The sequence below is a fragment of the Schistocerca piceifrons genome, chromosome 7 (assembly GCF_021461385.2).
Source record: "Schistocerca piceifrons isolate TAMUIC-IGC-003096 chromosome 7, iqSchPice1.1, whole genome shotgun sequence".
In the NCBI taxonomy this organism is placed as follows: domain Eukaryota; kingdom Metazoa; phylum Arthropoda; class Insecta; order Orthoptera; family Acrididae; genus Schistocerca; species Schistocerca piceifrons.
The window spans coordinates 331,973,595-331,999,603 of record NC_060144.1 but is presented as its reverse complement, the minus strand read 5'-3'; the positions used below and the strand labels follow the sequence as shown (position 1 = coordinate 331,999,603).

General features: G+C 39.6%; 1 protein-coding gene across 1 annotated transcript in view; it reads left to right on the top strand.

The window, feature by feature from the left end:
• The window catches only part of LOC124804793 (protein fem-1 homolog CG6966), a 132,598-nt gene extending 107,779 nt beyond the window's left edge, over positions 1 to 24,819 (top strand). Inside the window, exons 6-8 of the mRNA XM_047265121.1 lie at positions 9,202 to 9,481; positions 11,491 to 11,834; positions 21,928 to 24,819. Coding sequence (XP_047121077.1) covers positions 9,202 to 9,481; positions 11,491 to 11,834; positions 21,928 to 22,390 — 1,087 coding nt within the window. The 3' untranslated portion in view covers positions 22,391 to 24,819. The remainder of the gene's footprint in view (positions 1 to 9,201; positions 9,482 to 11,490; positions 11,835 to 21,927) is intronic.
• The last annotated feature ends 1,190 nt before the right edge of the window (positions 24,820 to 26,009 follow it).

Below are 26,009 nucleotides of genomic sequence, written 5' to 3'. Positions count from 1 at the left end.
AAGTGCTGATAAATGAAATTGTTAAGGAGTTTCATCAAGGATGTGAGAAGTTACCTCATAGAAATGATTGAAAACAGTTGGAATGTGAAGAAAACTTATTTCACTTTTGTCACTTATGTTGGGTAGACACCACATTCCATCAATTAAGATGGCAGAGAACACAGCAATAAACAACTGAGAGAGAACTGTACAGATATTCAGAAATTTCTGTAAATGTTTATATAATTCAAGTCTCACACACAGATGACGGTGATGGTGGTGATGTAATTATTGAACTAATGCCAGACAAACTGTCTAAAGTTATATGAAGTCTGAAGCTAACACTAAGTAAATTAAAAAAGGCCATGTAACACTACGCTACTGTGTACGATACTTATTAAAGTCTGTACTATGGTAAGTTGACGGGCTTCACCTTATAAGAAAGGATTTTGGTATATATGTTGACCATGTGTAGCAGAATGGAGGCAAAATCAGACTTTCACCCACTCAGTAACAACAATGATACGTCAAGCAAGCCTGAAGTGCAACTACACGTTATGACGGACAAGAAACAACACAGCAGATGCTAACAATTTGTTAATAAAACGGTCGCCAGCCTAATTAGTCATTAACTGAGTTTCTTCCCTGTACAAGTTGCTGTACTTTCATACAAAACAACATGTAATAACACTGCATAACATGGTAACTTTTAGAACCAGAAAATCTACTGAACTAATAATTTCACTTTCTGTACTAACATGGACAAGCCATAAATACACAACAAAACACTATAATGTTTACTACAAACTTCGTACTGTCTATTGATCTGACTAAAATTGGGCATAGGTTACCCTAGAAATAGCACTTTCGAAACACACATACAATGTCAATTTTGATAAATGTAAAACACTGATAACTTTTGGGTTTTATATTGGCTTTAACTTTACTGTTCTAATCAGTTTAGAACACTTCAGAATTCAAATGAATAAAAAAAAGGGGGGGGCCCTGAAACTGTTATGATCACTGTAAAGAAACTATTAACTATTGAAAGCATTAAGCACTCAAGATTTCCAATATATGAATTACTACTCTTTTTATCATATTTCCTGTTCATTTAACTACCATTATTTTTGTCTCAAATTAATTAAACTTCATTACTAAACCAATTTCAACATTATCTTCCAACTTTGTCAGACCTATATATTCATTAACAACAAAGTTCTTTAAACATCATTCTAACATAGATAGGTCTGCAGGTAAGTATCATTAACATAAACTTTAAATCTTCATTTCGGGACACTCGGATTGCACAACTTGTGGAAGGGACCCTGTCTAGGTTAGTGATGAGGATAATTAAATGATAGGACAGTTCTGGTAAAAGTTAAGTTGTTATTGAACAGTCAGGAACGAAAGTAACACTGGTCCACACGAATACAGTACTAAAGTTTCAACCTGTTCGTGTCGATGCGGCGGTTGGCGGGCGGCGAGATGGCGAGGCGCAAAGCACACATACAATCACAGCTATGGCTCTTGATGTATCGGCACTTTGCTTCTTCTTAGCGTCGCAATACTTTCCCATTTAGTGCCTATGGAATATAGCCATGCTGTATAGTCGTCGGAAACGGCACATCCAAGGCTCAATGAAATCACGTTTTCCAGGAGAGCCTCCTCGATCCAGAGCGTGTTTCTCAGACCGATGCCCAACTCCGACTACTACTGCTGAGCCCGTTATGCCGTGCCGCGCCCGCGTGCATTTTCCCGCACTCGCCTGCCATCCACCTTTTACCGCTCCCCTACAGACAGGGTATTCACCAAAGGTTTTGCATTCTACATATCCTAATACATTGCCTATGTATGGACCAGGCGCCCAATTACAACTTTAACATCTTACAACAGTTTCAACATTTCTTACATTTCCATTTTGTTATAATATTGCTTGCAATTTGACATAAACATTAATATTCACATCAAAAATTGTTTACAGTTTCTTTAACATAATGACATGAAAATAAAAAAAGAAATGAAATCAGAACATCGCTTACACTAATTTATCGAAAATCAGAAGAAAAAATTATTATATGTACAGTTGTTGTTGTTACAGCCAGAATGATCCAAGGAATATACAGAAGGAGAGAGAAGAGGAAGTGAATGTAAATAAGAAGGGCGATTCAATACTACGATAAGAATTTAACGCAGCAATTAAAGATTTGAGCTGAAACAAACAAAGCACATGAAGTGGACAGTATTTCTCCAGAATTGTTTGGGTTCTTGGGAGAACCAAGGAAATAATACTCAAATTTCAAAACAGATATAATATTCCAATTCTGAAGAAGGCAGATGCTGACAGATCTGAGCAGTACTAAACTGTCCAGTTAACAAGTCATGGCTATAGAATATTACAGTGAACTACTTACGAAAGGTTGAAATGACAGATGATGACCTGGGGAATACCTGTTCAGCTTCTTGAGAAATGTAGGAATACACAGAGATATGCTAACCGTAAAGCTTATCTCTGAAGGTAGAAAAAAAAAAAAAAAAATTGCAACAAACATTTATAGCTTTTGTAGATTTACAAGGGGAAAAAGATCTTTTGATAGTGTTGACAAGAATACACTCTGTAGAATTCTGAAGATATCAGGGATAAAATTCGAGGAGCGAAAGATCATGTATAACTTGTACAGAAACCAGACTGCAGTTAAGAGGCACAAGACATAAAAGAAAGGGAGTAGTCATAAAGGGCGTGACACAGGGCTGTAGCATATTCACTACTTTATTATGTCTGTTCATAGAGCAAGCACTAAAGTAAATGAAGAAGAAATTTGCAAATGAAATTGAAGTTCAAGAATAAGAAATAAGGTTGATGTTCGCCAGTGATATTGAAACTTAAACACCACTCACGGGTTAACCCTTGGCCATCTTCTGACTGGCGAACTACTGCATACAAAGCAGTATGAGTAGTGATCTATGATCGTAGGGCATGTGATCAGCCTGTTGCAAGAATCTTGATGGTGCAGCTGCTTTATTCTAGCAGCTCCTCATGTGGCCTCAAGAGGCTGAATGGACTGCATCCAAAGACCTCCCTTCCACAGAATAAAGAACCTGAGATGGTACTGTAAATTGAATGCAGGTCCTTCAGCACGGAAAGCAGTAGCACTAACGTTTGGGTTTCGAAGTGGTTCAGTTGTTCTGTTAAAGATGGCAAAGAACTTGGAACATCCATTGAGTGAAATGGGAACTATTTTAAAAACAGGTTGTGAGAGTAATATCAACAAAAGTAAAACATGGGCAATGTAATGTAGCCAAATTAAATCAGGTGATGCTGTGCGAATTAGATAAGAAAATATGACACTAAAAGTAGTAGATGAGTTTTGCTATTTGAGCAGAAAAGTGACGGATGATGATTGAAATAGAGAGGATAAAAATTGCAGACTGTCAGCAGCGACAAAAACATTGCTGAAATACCTATTTGTTAGCATCGAATATAAATTTGTTAGTTAGTAATTTCGGAAGATATTTGTCTGGAGTGTTGTCCTGAGTAGAAGTGAAATGTGGATGGTAAATAGTTCGAATAAGGAGAGAATAGAAGCTTTAGTATGTTCTGCTCCAGTAGAAAGCTGCAGATTAGATGGGTAAATTGGATAAGCATTGAAGTCGTACTGTAAAATGAGGTGAATCTGATGGTGTAAATCTGATAAACCAATTCTTTAACAGTTAAGTATCCGACTGTGACATCTTACCAAGAGCACTGCAGCTGACCATTATTGCAAATTCTTGACTGGTTTGTCAATAAAAATGGGGTGTTGGAAAGTATGGGACCAGCAAATGGCATCGTCAATAGATGTGCAATTCATGTGCTGCACTCATGAAGTAAATGTCACATGGTTATAATTAAAGTGCAGTTACGCAACAAGGCCCGGTATGGGCTGTAATTATTGTACAGCAACGAAACTTGGTAGATATTCTAGTGTGTTAATGCAGAACCAATTTATGCTGGAAAAAAAATTGTTCCAACTTTTCCCACCAGGTACAAATCAGGAACTGTGATTGTAAGAAAAATGAATAGAAATGTTTCCATTTGTAATGGATTAGGAATGGGACATGGGCAGAAAAAATGACACGAGTGAGAAAGTAGTTTTATTTTATTATTAACCACTGCTTACACTATTTGTTCAGTATGAGCACTGGAGATAGATACTGTACAGTGCCAGATTTGCACCTGGTGGCCAAAATTGGAAGCAATTTTTTTCCAGCATAAATTGGTTCCACATTACAGCAATGACATATCCATCAGCTTTAGCTGCCATACGAGAATTACAGCCCACACTGGAACTACTGCCATAAGGTACATCAGTAAGAAAACTTCTGCTGGCATCGGGTACTTCCTGTGTGTAATTGGTAAGTTGTAATACTTTTACTTGCATATGAACATTTTAAGTGCTACTGTTTCATTTTTTTTGTTTATTGTTAACACCCCTGAGACATTATGTGTGCTTAATTACGAAACTGCATTTTTGTAGGGTGAATCAGATAGAAGTCCAACTACAACCCAAAATTTCTTCCAAATGTTCTGAAGACTGGTAAATCAGAAAAATTGAGCATTCAGTGTCAGAACAATATATAGTTCCTTAAAAGACAATGACATACTCAAGAACATACGCAAATATAAAATAGATGGCCAAACATTGTTAGCAAATAGTGAGTAAAAAATCTGGTTGAAGGAACATTGCATTACGCGAAATGGGGTTTCCTTTTAGGAATTGTGATTTTAGGGACACTGTACAGTCATATCTTAATCAAGCAGAACATATTGAAAAAAAGATTTCATGATGATCAACTTGATCATAGGTGGGTAAAATGTATTTCGAAAAGAAATGAGAAATGATGGCAAGAGCAAGTGAAAATGCAAAGAGGGCAAGGGTGGCAGTTATGTGAGGTAATAGTGAGTGATTGTTTTAAGAGCCTTGAGGGGTCGTTGAATGGTGTCCCTCCCTCCAACATTATAAACTGTAACAAGAATATTATTTGTGATGATCCTGGACAATTGGAAGTAATTAGTGAAGCAGCAGTTGCAGATGGCACAATCCTCCCATCCTACATAGTGGGCAAAACATCCCTACTATACTTGCACAGGAGGTGGTTTAATCGGTGCAGCTTATAATAAAAATTGAAGTGATTGGCTTGACCTAACAGTGTTTTGAATTGTGCTGCATTGTAATTGTCTTGCCTTATGTCCAGCATTTAGAGGGACTGGAAATGATGATAGGTAATGATCTCTTCAGTCATCTGTCACTTAACATGATTAAAGTATGCCAAGAACATGACATTCAGTTTGTATCTCTGCCACCTAATTTGTGTCAGCTACGTGAGGTGCCCATTTTTAGACCTCAAAAAAATAGCCTGGAGAAACGGGCTAGATGACTGGAAAAGGAAGAATAGAGGGGTGGTAGAAAAATCTAAATTTCCTAGGTTGTTGAAAGGAGCCTTTAAAAATATAGCCATTGCTTCTAAATATGATATTATATCAGGGCCCAGAAAAGCAGGATTTTTTCTTTTTGCCCCACTAGTTATTTCACAGATCCCAGAAAAAACACACATATTTCAAATGCAATTGAAAGAGGTTCACTGCAATGAAACAAAAGGAATGCTGAGCAAAGCAAAGCAAAGCTCTTGGACTCTAGGAAAAGGTATTTCTGTCAGTGACTTCAATGAAAGTGATAGTGACTGTGCAGAAAGCAGGGAGTAGTTATATTGTGATTCTGACTCTGTATCCAGAACATCTAACGGAGATGTAGAACAGCACAAGTTCAATTGAAAATGAAAGAATGGAGGAGGAAAAGGATAAAGATGTCCATGAATTCAATAAAAATGATTTTGCCATTAGTGGAATTTCCTATCAAAAGAAGGTTTAGGTATTTTATTGGTAAAATTAATATTGTCTCTAATGACACTTAAAAATGAAATTTCCGAGAAAGTAAATTCTTAATGGTCATGTTCATTTTATTTTCCTGAAAGTGGAAAATACAGTTAAGGGTAGAAAGATTCCAAACTATTGAGGAAAAAAAAAATGTTGCAGATCATGTCTTGTGGCTTGGGTCTCCCAATGGATAGACGACGACGACACCCAGTCCCTGAGTGAAGAAAATCTCAGACCCAGTTGGGAATCGAACTCGAGCTCCTTTCCGTCACGCTGACCAATCAGCTATCAGGGCGGACAAGGGGTAGACGATTGTGATATTGAGTAAACATCTTGATGTTCATAGTCTCGCAAAGTATTGAAACAAAACTGTTTGTCAACTTATCTGAGTGCAAGGATTTTTGTGGCAGTAATGTTATAATTTAATGTGCCTATATAATCTTTTAAGGCTAGAAAATTTAATATTTTGTTATAAATATACCAATATATTTCTTAAAATTCAAAATAGTGATGTGATTCACTAAACTGTAAGATGTGATTCTTGAGTTTCTCCCGGCGTATTTGACAATCAAAATATCCACGGGTGTACTGCAGGTCTACAGTGCCCAATGGGCACAATATTTCGGCGATCATACATGTCGCCATCATCAGGTGAACTGATGGACTGAGCGCCTGTGACCGTGCTGGCATGGAGATCCGTACGCTATGGCTGCTCAGGAGGAACTGGGTTCGGTCGCGGCGGCGGTCGATTTAAATACCCTCCGGACCCAATCGCTGGTTCCCAAGCCTTGCTAAGATTATAGCCACAGTCACGGCTTATGAGGTTGTCATTGGTGCGAATTTCGATGGCCTCTCTAACAACGCTGTCCCAGTATCTTGACGTCTGTACCAGAATCCTCGTGCGTTCGTACTCCATAGTGTGTTTTTCTGACAAACAATGTTCAGCGACCGCCAACTTGCTCGGATACATCAGTCGAGTGTGCCTCTGGTGTTCACGGCATCGTCTGACCAATATACGACTTGCCACATTGACACGGAATCTGGTACACGCCGGCCTTCCTCAAACCGAGGTCATCTTTGGCACTCCCCACCAGTGCACGAGTTTTATTTGGAGGACAAAACACAGTTCCGACCCGGTGTTTCTTCAAAATGGAGGCAATTTTCCTTGAGAGTGCGCCTGTATAAGGAATAAACGCAGTGCCTACCTCCTCCCTCGTGATTTCATCCATCTCCACAGGTTGTGCTGTAGTGGTTGGGCGGAGAGCACGTTGAATCTGCCACTCAATGTACCCATTTTTTTGAAATACAGTTTTCAGATGTTCCAATTCCAGGGGTAGACTCTCTGCGTCAGAGATAGTGCGTGCCTTATGTACTAGAGTTTTAAGTACCCCATTCCTCTGTGAAGGGTGGTGGCAGCTGTCTGCGTGCAAATACAGATCAGTGTGCATTGTCTTCCGATACACCCCATGACCTAGGGTGCCATCAGCCCTTCTCTTGACCAAGACGTCAAGGAAAGGTAATTTACCCTGCATTTTAGTCTCTGTAGTGAATTTGATGTTGGGGTGTATGGAGTTTAGATGTGTAAGGAAGTCAAGGAGTTTATCCATACCATGTGGCCAGATGACGAACGTGTCGTCCAAGTAACGGAAAAATCAAGTAGGGTTCCATTTGGATGACGACAGGGCTTCCTCCTCGAAGTTCTCCATGTACAAATTCGCTACCACCGGTGAGAGTGGGCTACCCATGGCGACTCCCTCTGTTTGTTCGTAGTATTCTCCATTAAAAAGAAAATACGTGGAAGTCAAGACATGCCTAAAAAGTTCTGTGGTCTTCTCGTCAAACTTCTGACTAATCAATTCTAGTGACTCTCAAGGGGTACCCTCATGAACAAGGAAACGATGTCAAAATTCACCATGATAACTGCCTCATCCAACCTGAAGCTATCAAGGCATTTGACAAAATCCACGGAATTACGGATGTGATGAGGGCATTTACTCACATAAGGACTCAATATTCCCGTCAGGTATTTGGCCAACAAATATGTAGGTGACCTGATGTTGCAATTTTGAATTAAAAATAAATTAATGTGTGAATATACGAACATCAGGGTTGTGCAGTTAACACTCAAATTTGCATTGTGATATCAGTGGGTAGACCCCAGCTTAAAGTACTTAATTGAATTGAATTGAATTGAATTGAACTGAAGTGAGGTGGGGGACTTACGGTCCAACTACCATAAAGGAAGGGACCACTTGATTGGACGCATGTCGAGGCACCAAGGTATCGTCTATTTAGGAATAGAAGGAAGTGTAGAGGGAATAAAATTGTAGAGGGAGATCAAGTAAGCTATAGTAAGCAGTTTCAGGTGAATGTAAATTGTAGTAGCTGTATGGAAATGAAGTGGTTTGTACGTGATGCACTAGTGTGGAGAGCTACACCAAACCTGTCTTCAGACAGTTGACCGAAACAACATGTTTCATAACATATAGTACTTGCTTGTTCTCCCTTTTTTGTGTTCTTTCATTCTTATGCTCATCTTGAACCATCAGTCCTGGTGCCTTTTTCAGTAGTTGGCTTACATAGCTCTCCTTCCTCAGACAGGAACTCGAACCTGTAACCCTTACTTCTCATGGGTAAATATTCTGCTGACTCAACTATTCAGGCCGCTTATGGCGCATTCACAAAGGTTTGCTTCCACCTGTACCAGTTTCCCTATCTCCCAAACTTCACAGAAGTTCTCTCGTATATCTTGTGGGAAGCCTAGGTCAGTGCACACTACTAAGGAGCAAAAATTCATTCTAGATTGAATTTATTGCCCTTTTGCAATGCTTGTCATTAACTCACTTCATTTCATATTATCATGTGCTTCAGTGTATATACAGTTTTGATCTGTATAACCATGCTCTTAACAAAATAGCTTTGCTTGTAAGGAGGGAGTGAAATATTCCAATTTTTTATGCTGATGTACTAGATTTCCGTCCTTTCTATTCATTCTCTCCTGTGTTCAGAAGTCATGTTATGGAAGATGTGTGTTTTTCCATCTCTACCCTGTAATTTGTGTTAGTATTATCCACATTCATTTTTTGCTGATACCTTTTGTGTCAAAGGGATGAGACTTAGTTGCAATATGTGCTTAAAATATATAATTTTCATATATAATGAAAGACTTGATTTCAGTTAATAAGCTATGCTCCTTATTAACTAGTCTGAAACCAAAATGGATAATTATTTTGTTCAGTTTAATAATGGAATGTAGTCTGATGTTTTACTGGTCGTGGAATGCTTTCAGTTATGACATGTTCTTGCAGGTTTCCTCAGGGAGAACCACCTCTTCCTAAGCCTGTGCAAGTAGTGACAGTTGCTGCATATGATCATGCTCGAGAGGTGACAGATCATGAGACTTTAGAGGAACTCCTTGCAGACCCAGATGAAATGAGAATGCAGGCACTAGTGATTCGTGAGCGCATACTTGGCCCTGCACATCCAGACACAAGTTACTATGTGCGCTACAGAGGGGCTGTCTATGCTGATGCAGGAAAATTTTCACGCTGCATTGCCCTTTGGAACTATGCTTTAGACATGCAGCAGGTGATGTTTTTTAGTGTTTTCTATGTAACTATTGCTGTGTAATCGTGATGGCCAGAGCAACTAATTCCTAGTTTTGTTGAATGGCGTTACTCTTTTGATACAGAGCATTGTAAGTAATAGTTTGAAGTATAGTATGCATTTATTTTGCGATAATTGATTTGCGTCAGTGAGGAGACATTATTTTGATAATTACTTATTCAAACTTTCATTTGTGTGGATCCTCATATTCAAAGATTGATCTGATAACAGTTCAGTTACATACGTTGAAGGAAAAGCAAATAAACTTTATAACAAGTGTAAATCCAGGTGTCGAGCTATGTGCCAACCTGGTTAAAAACCCAAAAATTATGGTATATGATCTGTAAATTGTTTTGCATAAATCCCAGATAGAAATTCATTGTCAGCAATAGGTAGCTGATTTTGTGCAGTTTGATATCTTTGTAAAGTTTATCAAAACGAACATTTAATTCCTAGCTGTCCAGAGCATTATTGTTGGTGCCAGTGCCAGTGAAATAGATACCTGATTGATCTTATTGTGAAGCTCATGTTATGTACTATGCAAGTGTGTGTAAACTATGCCTAATGCAGCTATCTCTACTGAGAGAAGACATTCCATATGCTATGAAATATGTATTATCCGATTTTAGGTAAACTATTCAGTGAAAAAAATTGGTTTTTGCACCTTTTTGCTCAAGGGCTGAATTTATTTTCCTTATTTGTCATAGTTACCGTGCCAAATCAAATTAAGTAGAGCATCGCAGAAAATTTTAAAGAGTTTGCAGAGAGAAAAACAAATTACTAAGTTTGAAATGTAGATAAGATATCGAAATTTTATCTGAAACTGAGAGCAGAATGATAACTCATTTCATTCTCAAGATACTGAGTTTTATATGTGTTGATTGGTCACTCCCAATGTGCCCATTTCTGTCCCTGTGCATCATGTAGTCATAACAACCATCATATTTTATAAACAGTTTCAGATATTGAAAGGAGGTATTTTGCAAATTGTAACATGCAGAGAGGTGTTTATATCTTATGATAAACACTTAAAAGTTTTTTATTCACTGAGATATGGAAATAACTTGTCCGTAGCAGTGAGGTCGGTGAAACAGGATGCGTAAACACATGAATAGTGCTTAAGTTCTAGATACACACATCAGTTCTGTAGCCCATTGGTAAAGTGCTTGCACTGGCAGTCTGTCAATTCTTGTTTGATTCCCATTGCTGCCGTCATTTTGTATTTTATTCCTCACACTGTTAAACAATCAATTATGTATTAAATAATCAATTATAAAATTTAAATATATTTAAACAGCTTGATTTAATAAATACATAAAGTTATTGTAATCAGTTTAATTAAGATTACTATCCTTGTAAACCTGAAGGCTATGACCCACCACATTGGAGCAGACTGGTAAAATTTTGCACTAGCCGCCACTGTGTCATATGATCAATGATGTTGCAGCAGAAGTATCTGCTCCATAGTTCAGTTCAAAGTATACCGCTCCTACGTACACTAGCAGGATCTGTAGCTTTTTTTTACCAAGTCTGAACTTGGTGGTTATAACTTTTCACTATATTTTGTGGAGCTTATTACATGTGCAAACTCAAACATATGATTTATCAGAAGTGTTAGACTGAAGATCTCCTTTCTAAAAGTGGTATGCTTTATTTTGTAATGTCTAAATTTTATTAACATTCGTAGATAAATGGTAGCACTGAGGATGTTTTATTGAGGTGTATGTATGCATGTATGTCTGTCTTACCAACGTCAATCTTTGCTTTCTTACATAATGTTCCATTGGACATAAAATGAGTTATAAGCTCCTGCCCCTCCTGCTTCCTTTCGTATTTATTGGTATTCATATTTAAATAAAGCAATGGACAAAATATACAATAAAGAAAAGAATATTTCTGATATTTCAAAATTAGTTCACTTACAGTGTATTCCTTGACATTTGATGCAAAGTTGTGTGTCTGTTACCTCATTGTAGAACTGTACTTTGCAGAGAATGTTGGATCCCTTGAATCAGATGACCCAGAGCTCACTGTCGTCATTCGCTGAGCTGTTTGCTTTCATGGCTGGAGAGCAGGGCCGACCAGCAGCACGTGGTAGGAGAGTTCCTGAAGCATCATTTGAAGAAGTGCTAGATGTACTTCGGAAGGCAGTGAGAGAGGTAGAGGCTGGCTCAACTCAACTAGATCGCATGCCAGCAGCAGCTGTTGGTGAACGAGAAACCCTTCAATTACGTCGAGCTGTTGTTGTTGCCCTGCAGCTTGCATGTTTGCTGGCACGTCTTTTGCCAGGACTTGATGAGGCTCGTACATTTGAACTTCACTGCACTGTTTACAGGTAGGTAACCAGGACTCTTCTTATTTGCTGAGAGTTGTTTGGTGTGTAATTATTCCTCTTTCAAGAAGAAAATGACATGTCATGTTAGAAATGGACTGTTGTTAACCTCTATGAAAGGGAACTAACAGGATATTTGAAGGAAGAATCTGTGATTGGGTATCTACGTCTAAATCATACTCCGCAAGCCACCTAATGGTGAATGGTGGAGGGTACTTTTGGTACCACTGTGTGTGTGTGTGTGTGTGTGTGTGTGTGTGTGTGTGTGTGTGTGTGGCGGGGGGGGGGGGGGGGGGGCTGTCCGGAAATTTCAATAGTAAATCTCTCCCTGATGCACAAGGCCTCTCTTGTAATGTCTGCCAGTGAAGTTTGTGTAGCATCTCTGTAACGCGCTCTCACCAGATAAACACTCCTTAGACGAAATGTGTCGCTCTTCATTGAATCTTCTCCATCTCCTCTATCAGTCCTACCTGATAGGGATCCCAGATAGATGAACAGTACTCAAGAATCAGATGAACAAGTGCCTTATAAGCCACTTCTTTCATGGATGAGTTACATTTCCTTATGATTCGTCTGATGAATCTGAGTATGGTGTCCGCTTTTCCCACTATTTGTTTTATGTAGTCATTCCACCTAAGCCTGCTCTGGATAGTTACGCCTACATAGTTTACGGCAGACGCTGTATCCAGCTGTTTGTCATCAATAGTGTAACTGTACAGTATGCGCAATATGTTACATTTATTTATGTTCAGGGTCAACTGCCAGAGCCTGCACCATTCATCAATTCTGTATGGGACCTGTCTTCATAGATGCTGTCACAGCGTAATGATCACTGATACCTTCCTTCTGTTAACTGATTCGATAAGTTGAGGTGTGTGTGTTGCCAGGAGGTCTAAGATGTTACTCTCACGAGTTGGTTCTCTATCTATCTGCTTAAGGTAATTTTTGGACAAGATATCCAAAACAGTGCCACACGAATCCCTGTCTCTGGCACCAATTTTGATGGCATAACACTCCTGATCTATACCAGCCAAGTTGAAGTCACCCCCTATTACAGTGGCATGATCAGGAAAATTATTCTGCAAGTTCTGTGTGAAGCACTCTACAACTATAGGTCCTGACCCAGGTATCCCATAAGCATCCGATCACCATTTTTGAGCGTTCTTCGGTACTCAGTTTAATCTATATTAATTCACATTCAGAATCAGTGATAACCTCACGAGATTTTATCAAATTTTTTACTGCAATAAACACACCACCACCATTGGCGACTAACCTATCCCTACAATAAACACTCCAATCTGAACTTAGCATTTTGTTGTCATTGACGTCTGGTTTCATCCAGCTTTCTGTTCCCAACACTATCTTTGCATTATAACCTTCAATAAGTGGTATAATTCTGCAACCTTTCCTTGGATGCTCGTGCAGTTTACTAGAGTCATATTAATTTTTTCTATCTCTGATCTGCAAGGGCCAAGATTCTCTGAGGTCACTGTGGCTAATTTAACAGGAAAACTGTCTTTGAGCCCAATGGAGGGGTTCTCTAAACCGAAAAAGCCGCATGTGCACACCACACATATTCCACTACCCAAGTAGCCGCTTCCTGCAGGTAGGGCACACCTGACCTATTAAGGGGAACCCTACAGTTCTGCACTCGATAGTGGAGGTTGAGAAATTCACATCGGAGACAGTTGCAGAGTCGTCTGAGCCTGTGGTTTAAACCTTCAGCTCTGCTCCAAACCAGAGGACCGCGATCAACTCTGGGTGTGATGCTACAAATAGATAGCTTAGCCTGCACCCTGCGTGCATTGCTATTTGCCTCCACCAAATCAGCCAGCCACCAAAAGGAGCCGAGGATGGCCTCAGAACCAAAGCAGCAGGCGTCATTCGTGCCATGCACACTGGAATTATTTCCTGCCTTGCCTGCTGTCTCCCTGAGGGGCTCCATCACCCACCTAACATTGGAGTTCCAAATTACAAGCATACCCACCCTCTGTACTTGTCTGGACTGGGCAGGAAAATCAACTGCTGGCCCAACAGGAGAGGAATCCCCTGCTGGCTCAGAGTTATCATCTACAATGGGTAGCACCTTGTACCTGTTGCTAAGATGTAGAGAGCCAGCCGCACAGCCTGCTTCCTTTTTTGCTTTCCGCCTAGTGACATGTGAACCCACCACTGTCTGCTACGAACTCTGGAGTGAGGACGGACCAGTCAGATGTTGGGTATCAGAAGCTGCAGCAATGTCTGGTTCACCAGGGGATTCCAGTGGCACCAAAGGTGTAACTGAGCTTGTCACTGGCACCCCGATGTCACCGCAACTTTGATTATTAGCTGGAAGCTTGTTGACGGTAGCCAACGCAACTTCCAGCTGTTTACAGATAGCAGCCAACTTTCCTTGTGTCCGCTAACAACAAGCAGAGTCCCTAGCCATATGTACTGTGTATAAAATAGGTATAAGGTGTCAAATGGTGCGGTTGCATTTGAAATGTGTACGAGATATACCAAAGGAGAATAAACTAACACAAAAAGTTGATGTACAGATTCCTCACTGTACTGTGACACTGCAAGCTATTAAACACAATTAAATTTTTCTACTGAAGTTGATCGATTTACAGGTACCTGTTAGAAATCCTGTTGACCGAAAAGTTACTACACGAGATAAATATTCAAACTAGAATGCACTTATCTAAACTTCATGCTGTCTACTAGCACAAAATGAAAACTTAGTGATGTAATGGAGTTTCTGTCAATGGGAAAATTTACACTAGGAAGCTGCCCTACACAATGATATTCATAAGATTTATGCAGAAACAAAAACTACAATTAATTTTCTGACTACTAGTCTACACACTAAAATACACACCTAAAGTTCACTTCTTTGCAGAAGCACTTGGGAAAAAAGACTAAATTAATTTACTGTTTATCAGAAAAGTACAGCTGCCGCTGCTGCGCATCCTCTCAGCTCGGCGGCTGCCGCTACACTGTATGTGCGTGTTCTTGATGACTCTTGAAAGCTCAGAACAAGATTCAGATTTCAGTAGGCATCTTCAGTCAGCAGCTTACCAGCCCTTACAGTAGTTACAGAACACAAAAAAATGTGGCTTTCCTACAGTATTAATTTATTGAAGTGACCAGTTTTTTGCTTACAAAGACATCGCCAAACAAGAGTTACTGTCTTAAAATGGCCTAAAACTTGAAAACAGATTAACTAAATACATTACTATTGTAGAATGAAGACTATTGTGTGCTTTTTGTGTATAAGTATGAAGTTATTTTGCTGAGCAGTAACAAAAGAGTCATTTAAAAGTCTATTAGAAACAAGAAGTGTGATGAAAATGTAATGAGAACTTTAAGAAAAACAAAATTATGTTTATTTATTCTTAATTATCAACTTCGCCCCCCCCCTACAGTGTGATTACCATCAGATATAATACACTTGTGCCAGCACTTTCTCCAATCGGAAATACTTCTGGAAGTTACTTTTCGTTATGGTGGTCAGCTTCTTCAGCGATTCTTTTATCTTATCAATGGTGGCAAAGTGAGATCCTTTATCATGAACAAGCATTGAGGTGTGAGTGGAAGTATTGTCATAATGCAATTTCCACGAGTGTTTTTTGCCACAGTTCTGGTCATTTTCTTCAGATTTCATCACACAAATGGCGCATAATTTCATAGTAGTGTTCCTTATTGACTGTACGCCCATAGGGCAGGAACTCATGATGCATTATCCAATTGTAATAGAAGAAAATGGTGAGCAGAACCTTCACATGTGATCAGACTTGTCAATTTTTTTTTCAATTTTTGCTCTTCAGGCAGTGTCCATTGGGATGATAAGGCCTTGATGCTCCGTGTCGTCGCACATCTTGCCAGTTGTTTATTTTCTTTATGTCTGACCTACTGTCACAACATCACATCCATATATCCATTTTCATCACCATCTCCATTTTTTAGAAGTTCTGAATATTTTACTTCATTCAGCAGTTCCTGAATGATATCTGCATGATGTTGTTTTTGATCAAAATTCAACAATTTTGCAACAAACTTTGCTGCTACATGTTTCACACCCAACACACATGAAAAAATTGCTTTGGCATGAGCCAAAAGCTATGCTGACATCATCAGCAACCTCTCTAATAGCGATTCAGTGATTTTCCACTTTCTTTACTTCTGCCACATTGTCGTCAATAATCAATGTGCAGAATTTAATGCAAATTCTTTGATCCATTCTGTTTCTTAAGTAGAAATTCACTGAGGACTCAAAAACACATATGACATCTTAGACTGTCAACAATAAACTAAATATTCAAAACAAACTGAAAATGCGAATATACATCAGTAACATGTTTACTGACAGGATAAAAAAGTTTTGAAAATTATATGTATAAGGTCCACAAAATTAAAAAAAAGTTCTGCTACATTTTGATATAGTTGTCTATCAAGTCTCGTGTTGCTGTTGTTCTTGCTGTTGTTCATAGTGGTTATGGATGTCTTGCTGAACCCGCTCTCTATGATTAAATCTACATTTTTTTAAATTTTTATATACCCAAAACTTCTTGTGTCTATTATAGAATTATCTATACCTTTATGCCTCAGATTGCTGAATACAATCCTTTGTGCCTTTTTCTTCTTCTGTGTCTGTTTATTGGCTGCAGTAGTAAATTAGAAGTTGGGGGCATGATTAAATCTTTCTTTCACAGCATTTATTACAAGTATCACTAGGGCTTTAAACTATTTTATTTTAAGGATTTATGATAATTTACTGTCAGAGGGCTCAAACGTACTACACTTTGTTTAGCAAAAGAAGATCCCTGGCAGCTAGCAGGCTTGTTACCAGCTTTCAACCTTGAAGGACAAATGGCTGCTGCAATACTGACTGAAACCTGTAGCTGTCAAATACTGTGGCAACAATGAATGCAAACTCTACAGAAAACTTTGACAGTGAAAGAAAAAGTTTTATTGTGATTTTTTTTTTTTTTTTTTTTTTTTTTTTTTTTTTTTTTTTTTTTTTTTTTTTTTTTTTTTTTTTTTTTTTTTTTTTTTGAAGCAGTTGTTGGCAGGATTGACTGATGTTACATTTCTGAGTTACTAACCGAGTACCCATTCCATTTTGCAAACAGTGTTGTGATAATTGACATCCTCATCTGTGGACCCCCTAATCAGTGGTCTTGGTGCATGTTGCGTGACTTCTTTTAAACACTTTTAGAAGGCTGCTAGGTCACTTCTCTAATATTGTGCATGGAATGAAATTGTTAACTTAGGAGCTAGAGACCCAAAAACATTGATTCTTGTACTGCTTCTTCTGTTCCGTGTCCCTTGTATTTCATGTGTACTAATCTGTTATCTCATACGTAACTGTGTTCCATTACGTCTTTTCAGTTGATTCAAATACATCATCATTAACAATATTATGAGATGGAAAGTTGCTACTCACCATATAGTGGAGATGCTGAGTCACAGATAGGCACAACAGAGAGATTTTCACACTAAAGCTTTCGGTTAATGGCCTTTGTCAACAATACATACACATGCGCGCACGCGCACATACACTCATGCAAACGCAACTCACACACATGACTGCAGTCTCAGGCAACTGAAACCACACTGAGCAACAGTAACGGTGCATGGTGGGAGTGGCGACTGGGTGGGGGAAAGGAGGAGGCTGGGGTGGGGAGGGGGATGGATAGTATGGTGCGATGGCAGACAATGAAGTGCTGCAGGTTGGGCGGCAGGCAGGGGAGAGGTGGGGAGGGGAGTACCAGTAGCGGAAAAGGAGAGAAACAGAGAAATAAATAAAAAAATAATAAATAAATAAATAAATAAAGGACTGGGTGTGTTAGTGGAATGATGGCTGTGTAGAGCTGGAATGGGAGCAGGGAAGGGGCTGGATGGGTAAGGACAATGACTAACAAAGGTTGAGGCCAGGAGGGTTAAGAGAACGTAGGATATATTGCAGGGAAAGTTCCCATCTGCGCAATTCAGATAAGCTGGTGTTGGTGGGAAGGATCCATATGGCACAGGCTGTGAAGCAGTCATTGAAATGAAGGATATCATGTTTGGCAGCGTGTTCAGCAACAGGGTGGTCCACTTGTTGGTTGACAAACTACATAGAATGCAGCACAGTGGTTGCAGCTTAGCTTGTAGACCGCATAATGGCTTTCACAGGTAGACTGCCTTTGATGGGATATGTGATGTCAGTGACCGGACTGGAGTAGGTGGTGGTGGGAGGATGTACGGGACAGGCCTTGCATCTAGGTCTATTACAGGGGTATGCGCCATGAGGTAAGGGATTGGGAGCAGGGGTTGTGTATATCGTGTAGGTTTGGTGGACAGCGGAATACCACTGTGGGAGGGGTGGGAAGGACAGTGGGTAGGACATTTCCAATTTTAGGGCACAATGAGAGGTAATCAAAACCCTGGTGGAGAATGTAATTCAGTTGCTCCAGTCATGGGTGTACTGAGTTATGAGGGTAATGCTCCTCTCCGGCCAGATGGTGAGGCTTTAGGAAGTGGTGGGAGACTGGAAAGATAAGGGACGGGAGATTTGTTTTTGTATAAGGTTGGGAAGATAATTACGGTCAGTGAAGGCTTCAGCGAGACCCTCAGTATATTTTGAGAGGGACTGCTTGTCAGGATGTATTACTGGTGGTTAGTAGGTCAGATGTGGACAGAGGTACTGATGTAGCCATCTCTGAGGTGGACGTCAACATCTAGGAAGGTGGCTTGTTGGGAATCTGTCGGGCACTGGGAAAAGTAGTGTTTAGTAGTGGTAAGGCCATGGGGATTAGGAGTGTTAGTGTACAGGGAGGTGGTATCAATAGTGACGAACAGGGCACCGTGTGGTAAAGGGACAGGAACTGTGGAGAGTCGGTGGAGGAGATGGTTGGTATATTTTATATAGGAGGGTAGGTTCCGGGTAATAGGTTGAAGGTGTTGGTCTATAAGAGCAGCGATTCTCTCAGTGGCAGCACAGTAACCGGCCACAATGGGGAGTCCTGGGTGGTAGGGTTTATGGACTTTCGGAAGCATGTAGAAGGTAGGAGTGCTGGGAGTGGCAGGGGCGAGTAAAGAGATGGATTGTGGGGAGAGGTTCTGGGATGGAGATCTTGCTAGATTACTGAAATGGGATCACTGTGGGAAGGTTTGTAGGTGGAAGTATCTGACAGCTGGCGGGGCCGTCCCTAGGTAATCCTTGCAGTTCAGAACAACGGCGATGAAGCCTTTGCCCGTAGGTAGGATTATAATGTTGGGATCAGTTTTTCGATGGTGGACTGCGGTTTTTTCTGCGGATGTAAGGTTAGTATGCATGTTGAGGGATTTGGGGAAGAATGGTGAGGCAAGGTTTGAGGTTAAGAAACTCTAAAAAGTTAACAGGGGATGGTTTGGGGGCAGTGCAGGTGGGTCACGGTTGGATGGAAGATTGAACTGAGTTAGGCAAGGTTCAGTAATGGTCTTGGGTTGAGTCTGATTGGTAGGGTTGGTGGCAAAAAAGGGTTTCCACTGTAGGGACCGGGAGAAGGAGAGAAGGTCTTTAACAAGTTCTGCATGATTGAATTTGGGAGTTGGGCAAAAGGTGAGGTCTTTGGAAAGGACTGATATTTCTGTGGGGTTAAGGCTTCTGGAGGGGAGGTTCATGACTGTATTAGGGTCTGTTTAGGTTCTGGATTCTATGTGGTGGTAAGAGTGAGTTTTGGAGGGCGGGGTAAGTGTAGTAGGTTTGCAAGACAGGGTTTGTCAGCTATGAGGGGGTGTGGGGGAGGTTTGGAGGTTGTTGTAGAGGTGGTGGACAGTGGCACTCCAAGGTGGTAGTAGGAAGTGAGCAGGATGGAGAGTTTTTTGAGGTGGCGTCGTGCATGTTGCTCAAGTTCATGCGGGGCAAGAGTTTGTGTGTTTTATGGGTTCCAGGAATTTGGGATTGCATAGCAGGAAAATCTTGTGAATGGGGAGAAGGTACTACAAGGTGTTTTGGGGCTTGGTTGATATGGTTTTGCAGGATTATGTTGGTGAGGGCTAAAGATTGGCAGAATTTGAACAGGTGGAGGTCATTGTGAGAGGAGGGGTGGCAGCCAGAGATTTGTAATTTGATGGTAAGGCCATTAGGGGGGATTCCATGAGCCAAGCAACAACACAGGAACAGTATGGGGGACTGGGATCTGGGTAGGGATAAGGAGTCTTTTCTGTATTGACACAGATGGAAGGAGCAATGATCCATGGTGGTGGAAAAATGCGAAAAAATTACATAAATAATGTAGAATAACTTCTGAAAAATTTTGCAAAAATGCACCCAAATATGTGTGAAAATATACAAAAAAGATGAGATGGATGCAAAATGGGGACACAAGAAGAAATCAGAAGGTGTCGATGATAGCGAAATGCGAAAACTTGCTGATATTGTCGAGAAGTCACAAAGTTCTAAGTAAAGAATAACTGATAATAAATATATATATATATATATATATATATATATATATATATATATATATATATATATAGAGGGAAACATTCCACGTGGGAAAAATATATCTAAAAAGAAAGATGATGAAACTTACCAAACAAAAGCGCTGGCAGGTCGATAGACACACAAACATACACACAAAATTCTAGCTTTCGCAACCAATGGTTGCCTCGTCAGGAAAGAGGGAAGGAGAAGGAAAGACAAAAGGATATGGGTTTTAAGGGAGAGGGTAAGGAGTCATTCCAATCCCGGGAGCGGAAAGACTTACCTTAGGGGGAAAAAGGACAGGTATACACTCGCACACACACACATATCCATCCACACATACACAGACACAAGCAGACATTTCTGCTTGTGTCTGTGTATGTGTGGATGGATATGTGTGTGTGTGCGAGTGTGTACCTGTCCTTTTTTCCCCCTAAGGTGGGTCTTTCCGCTCCCGGGATTGGAATGGCTCCTTGCCCTCTCCCTTAAGACCCATATCCTTTTGTCTTTCCTTCTCCTTCCCTCTTTCCTGACGAGGCAACCATTGGTTGCGAAAGCTAGAATTTTGTGTGTGTGTTTGTGTTTGTTTGTGTGTCTATCGACCTGCCAGCGCTTTTGTTTGGTAAGTTTCATCATCTTTCTTTTTAGATATATTTTTCCCACGTGGAATGTTTCCCTCTATTATATATATATAGTCTGGAGTGGGGAGTGGTTCGTAGGATGAGTTACAATATCCTGTGGCACCGGAAAGGTGCAAAAATATGTGAAATGGTGCAGGGAGAGTGATCAATTTGAAAGTATAAGATTAATTATATCGGCAGGAGTAATGTGGGACATAAGCTGCTGCACCAACAATCAGTGTGATTTTGTAGCTGTCTGTTGTGTACGGCCGAGAAGGTTTATAAAGTATGGCTTGTAAGTAGAGCGTGCAGTGCAGTTTGTAAGGCGAAAAGAGTGTGTGTGTGTGTGTGTGTGTGTGTGTGTGTGTGTGTGTGTGTGTGTGTGTGTGTGTGTGTGGTTGTTGTTGTTGACGATATAGGCCATTGGCCAAAAGCTTCAAGTGTGAAAATCTTTCGGTTGTGCCTATATGCGACTCAGTGTCTCCACTATATGGTGAGTAGCAACTTTCTTCTCACAATATTGGTACATTCCATCCTGGATTTTCCATTGTTTGATAAATCATTATTACATATATGAAGGTGATTGTAATATATGAACAACATTTAAACAATTTTTAGGGTCCCAACTTCAGTGTTTTATGGTTGCAGGTAACTACGTCACTGAGAGGAGTACACAGACTGAGGAAAATTGTACAGGATGTTCATGTAAGGGGAAATGGGGACTTTTTTGGAAAAAAATACATTGAATAAATTCATATTGTAGCTCAGTTTCTGCCCTTTGGTACTTGGGCACCTCCTTCATCATTCCACTTTTAAGGGAGAATTGTGTCCTTTTGTTCAAATGTTTTTCTTTTGTGAAGCAGTGACATAGTTCAGTCTTTATGGCCCGTTTAACACAGATGTTGTCTTTTGTGTGTGTGGTTTTCTTTCTGCTTTTTCTTTTGGTTAAATATAAAGCAGTGTGTGTGTTCATATCAAAATTTATCATAGTGAAATATATGTGTGTATATTTTGTCTGTTAATTTGGTATGTCTTTTAGATTGGCAAAGGCACCTGTAACACACAGACTTGGAGGAGCCACACCCTTGCATGTGGCATGTGCTCAGAGAGGTGGAGGGGGAACTGAAGGAGGAAGATATCCAGCCTGCCGTCTCCCTTCAGCAGCTGTTGTATCTTTGCTCCTTGCGTCTGGAGCCAATGCAGATGCAAAGGATGATGATGGCTGCACACCACTTCATTTTGCAGCTGGTGCTACGACAGAGTTAGGTGCACCGTCTCTCATTAGGACTCTGCTTGAAGGAGGTGCACATTTAGATGCTAGGAACGGTCAGGGCCGTACATTTGAACAGCTGCTGCCTGCAGGTGTTGCGCTACATGAATTAATAAATCCAGTACGCTACACAACACTCACTTGTTTAGCTGCAGCCACAATTCGTAAATACAATGTGCCTTATCGTGGACAGATTCCTGTCTCATTGGAAGAATTTGTTGCACGTCATTAAGATAGAGAAAAATGGCTGAATGCCATTGGGTGACGCAGATCTTCCAGAGAAGTGGAATTATATCAGCATTAATTAGCACTGTATTGTTACTATGCAAGCAATTTCTTGTAAAGTAATAGGAATTACGGTATGATAATAGCCGTACAGTACTAAGCCTTTATAATATCATTAGCTGATTCTAACTGAGTTTTCACAAAATCACATGAAATGATGGTTTTGTTTGTTCCTGAGAGTGAGAGGATAATTGTTGGGAATGATATCCACTTGGTTGATCACATCTTGAGCTACCATCTTAGTACCGTTGTGTACATTATGGCAGTGGAACACTTGTGATAGAGTATTGTTTTGTGATGACTAACAACTGTGTGGATGAAAATGATCATCACAATGTTCATATAGAGTCCCATTTGCTTTTTTCCTGAGCTCTGATCTATGATTGAAGTGTGTTAGCATCATGCTGCGTGAAGTTGAATTTTGGAATAATCATATTTTTGTTCTGTAGAAGATAGGAGAAGTGTTTACTTTGTATCTTCAGTAACTGGGTTAATATTTTACTCTATAAATTAAAAAGTTATTTGCTTGAATTCTTAAAATGACAACCTTATCAAAGCTGCTCGATAAACATATATACTGAAGTGTAATTGTCCCTTCTTTTTTTAACCCATAGTCTCATTTTTAATAAAATACCCCCACTTTTTGCTGCTCAAGTGAAAACAACTGTTTAACTACAGGTTAATCATATTGATTGCTTCCTCAGTCTTTATGACTAGACATTAGGGGTTGAACAAGATGTCACTTATGTTGTATCAAGGTATTCTGATCACGGTACACGGGATGCTGAAGTCATATTGTTTCTGCTGCGGAGATAATATCTGCTCCAGCATTCATCTCTACTGAATCGTTGACAGTAATTGTAAATTAGGAATTTCTGACTGACAGCATAGTAATCACTATTTGGAGCATAGTTGTGATAATCCTTATGCCCACAAAATCATTCAGCTATAGATCTAAATGTCATTTTTCAGCAGGTCATATCCTTTAGTTACTTAAGTGTAACATGAGTTTGATAGTAGACACCTTAGAGTGTCTAACTGTATTGGACTCAGAGTAAATTGAGAACACATCACATTTGTTTTTGGGTAGTGCCTTAAATATGACTGTACTGTGTAGCAACAGCAGCAAGAATTGTCGAAGAGTGTGACTGGAACTGTTGTTTGTGTCGAAGTAAGTGACTATATGTTACTCAGACATGTTCAGTAGTCCAGTGAAGTGATTTGAAACAGACCAGTTTTATAACGTTTGTATTGACTGCTTAAAATATGCCTTTACTAATCAGTCTCAAAAAGAAATCTCTGTTCTCATGTATTCAGCCACTTCTGTCCTACTTACGGAGGGAGAGTGGTGGATCCTTCCAGAGTTGTTGCTTTACAGTATTAAGAATTGTGCCTGAAGAGAATCTGTTACCTTAAATCCTATTCTACAGTCTTCATGTAGTCCATAGAGCTGGTACTCATGACTAGATGAAAGTGCAGATTTTATGGCCTTCACTAAAAGAAGTAAATAGTAAGTAATAAAAAGGAAATATTATGTAATTTATGAAATTTCCTGTCCACAGCTATTTCTTCATGATTTAAAATATCTGTGCTCAGCTGTAAATAGATTGTTTAATTTATGCAAAAAATATGTGGTGTTTATACAGTTATGTTGAGAATTGTGATAAAAATTATGTTCTACTAAAGAAACAGTTTAATATTTCAACAATAAATGAAAATTTTAGAAATACTTTGTAAAGTAATAAAAGAAAATGATTTGAAGACTTTAATGTAATTCTTTTCATGTTAATAATTGAATCTTACTTCCAGAGTGAAAATTTGATGCAGGCCTCCAGTTTTCATCTCATGCACTTTAAACCATGATTATTTTGAGGGCTGTGAGGTGTAAGGTATACACAGTATGTAACAAAAATGAAGTAAGACTTGCAGTTAATCTGTATTTGTAGGTAAACTTTAAGGCATTTAAGTTTGTAATGGTATACAGTGATTGCCCATTGCTCCTATCAATCAACCTGTCTCACAGTGCACAAAGTTTATGTTGTTACAATACTTCCTTTCTTTTTTTTTATATCACAATATTAATACTGACACCAGAGCTGCCTGTTACATTGCACTTTACACATGGAAAATAGCAGACTGCAGTAATGGAAACTGCTTGGAGCTAAAGATAAAAAATGGACCCAAAAATGTAAGCAATATATCTACAGAAGAAAATGTTCATGCCAAGTGACAACTGATTTTTATTTGTGATTTTTATTTTGGAAATATTGCTGGAGTGATATGTGCAATAACACGTTGCCACTGATGAATATTTTGTTTTGTTATGTTATGACTGTAATATTTTAAATCGCAACACAAATAAAATCCTTCATAATACTTGTTTTGTTTTTTATCAGTTACACTGGTATACAGAGTTCCACCAAATGACATAGATATTCTTCAGATTGTGTCTTTGGACTGAGTACCTCAAAGATTGATTGATTTATTAATGATGTAACATTTTTAAAGGGAAAATGTTATTTTGAAGAAAACACCTTTAAAAGTGTAAAAGCCATTGCTTTTCTTGTGACCATTTCTCATGACAATAGTGCTGTTTGAAAGTTCTAGATCCAAAAGAGCTTGGGAACTCGACCCCCCCCCCCCCCCCCCCTGAAGGGATTACTGTGCTACATGGTTTAGCTGCATCCCTCGATTCATCTGAACTTTGACCTTTACTTGTTCATATTCTATACATTTTACCAAGGAGATGAATCTCTATTGATATAGAAAAACAAAAAAAAGTAGTAGTGTAGAGGGCTGCCTAAGTGTTGCCATGCAGAAATTTTGTGGAGAAGCCTCTTACATGTCCTCCATACAGTCCTGATCTACCCCCATGCGATTTCCTGATTTTTGGTGCCCTGAAGGAAGACATTCATGGCCATCGATTTTCTTGAAGAAGTGTGCACATGGCCACAATAGTGGTTTCGTAGGTAACAACCAGCATTTTCTCATCAAGGCATTGACTGTCTTCACCTCACAGTGGGTTAATATATTAACTGTTAGGGCAATTACTTTTGAAGCAATAAATAGTTTCCATACTTTCCCATGTGTTTCATTTTCATTTGACTGCTCCTTATATGTGCAGGGCTGCCACGGGTTCTGGGAAATAGGGGAGTATCTGGGAATTAAAAAAAAAAAAAAAAAAAATCTGGAAAATCTCATTCTTGTCTCAGTAGATGAAAAGGTTTCTTTACTAGGGTGTCATACATCTTAGCTGGCTGAGTGCAGCTGAGTATATGCACCACTTCCCTAGTCCCTCATTCTTTCATTCTTACTGCTTCTCCCCTTCCTTCCACTTCCCCCACTTTGCAGTCAGTGCTGCCACCACTTCTTGTCACTAGCCTAGCTGCTGCTGATGAGAGGCAGGATGGCATGAGGAGCAGTTTGTTTGGATCTGACCCTCAGAGATTGTAGATGCAGTGGCCAGACGGTGGTCATGTGCGCACGAGTTAAGTCTCTCTCTCTCTCTCTCTCTCTCTCTCTCTCTCTCTCTCTCTGTCTGTCTGTCTGTCTGTCTCTCTCTCTCT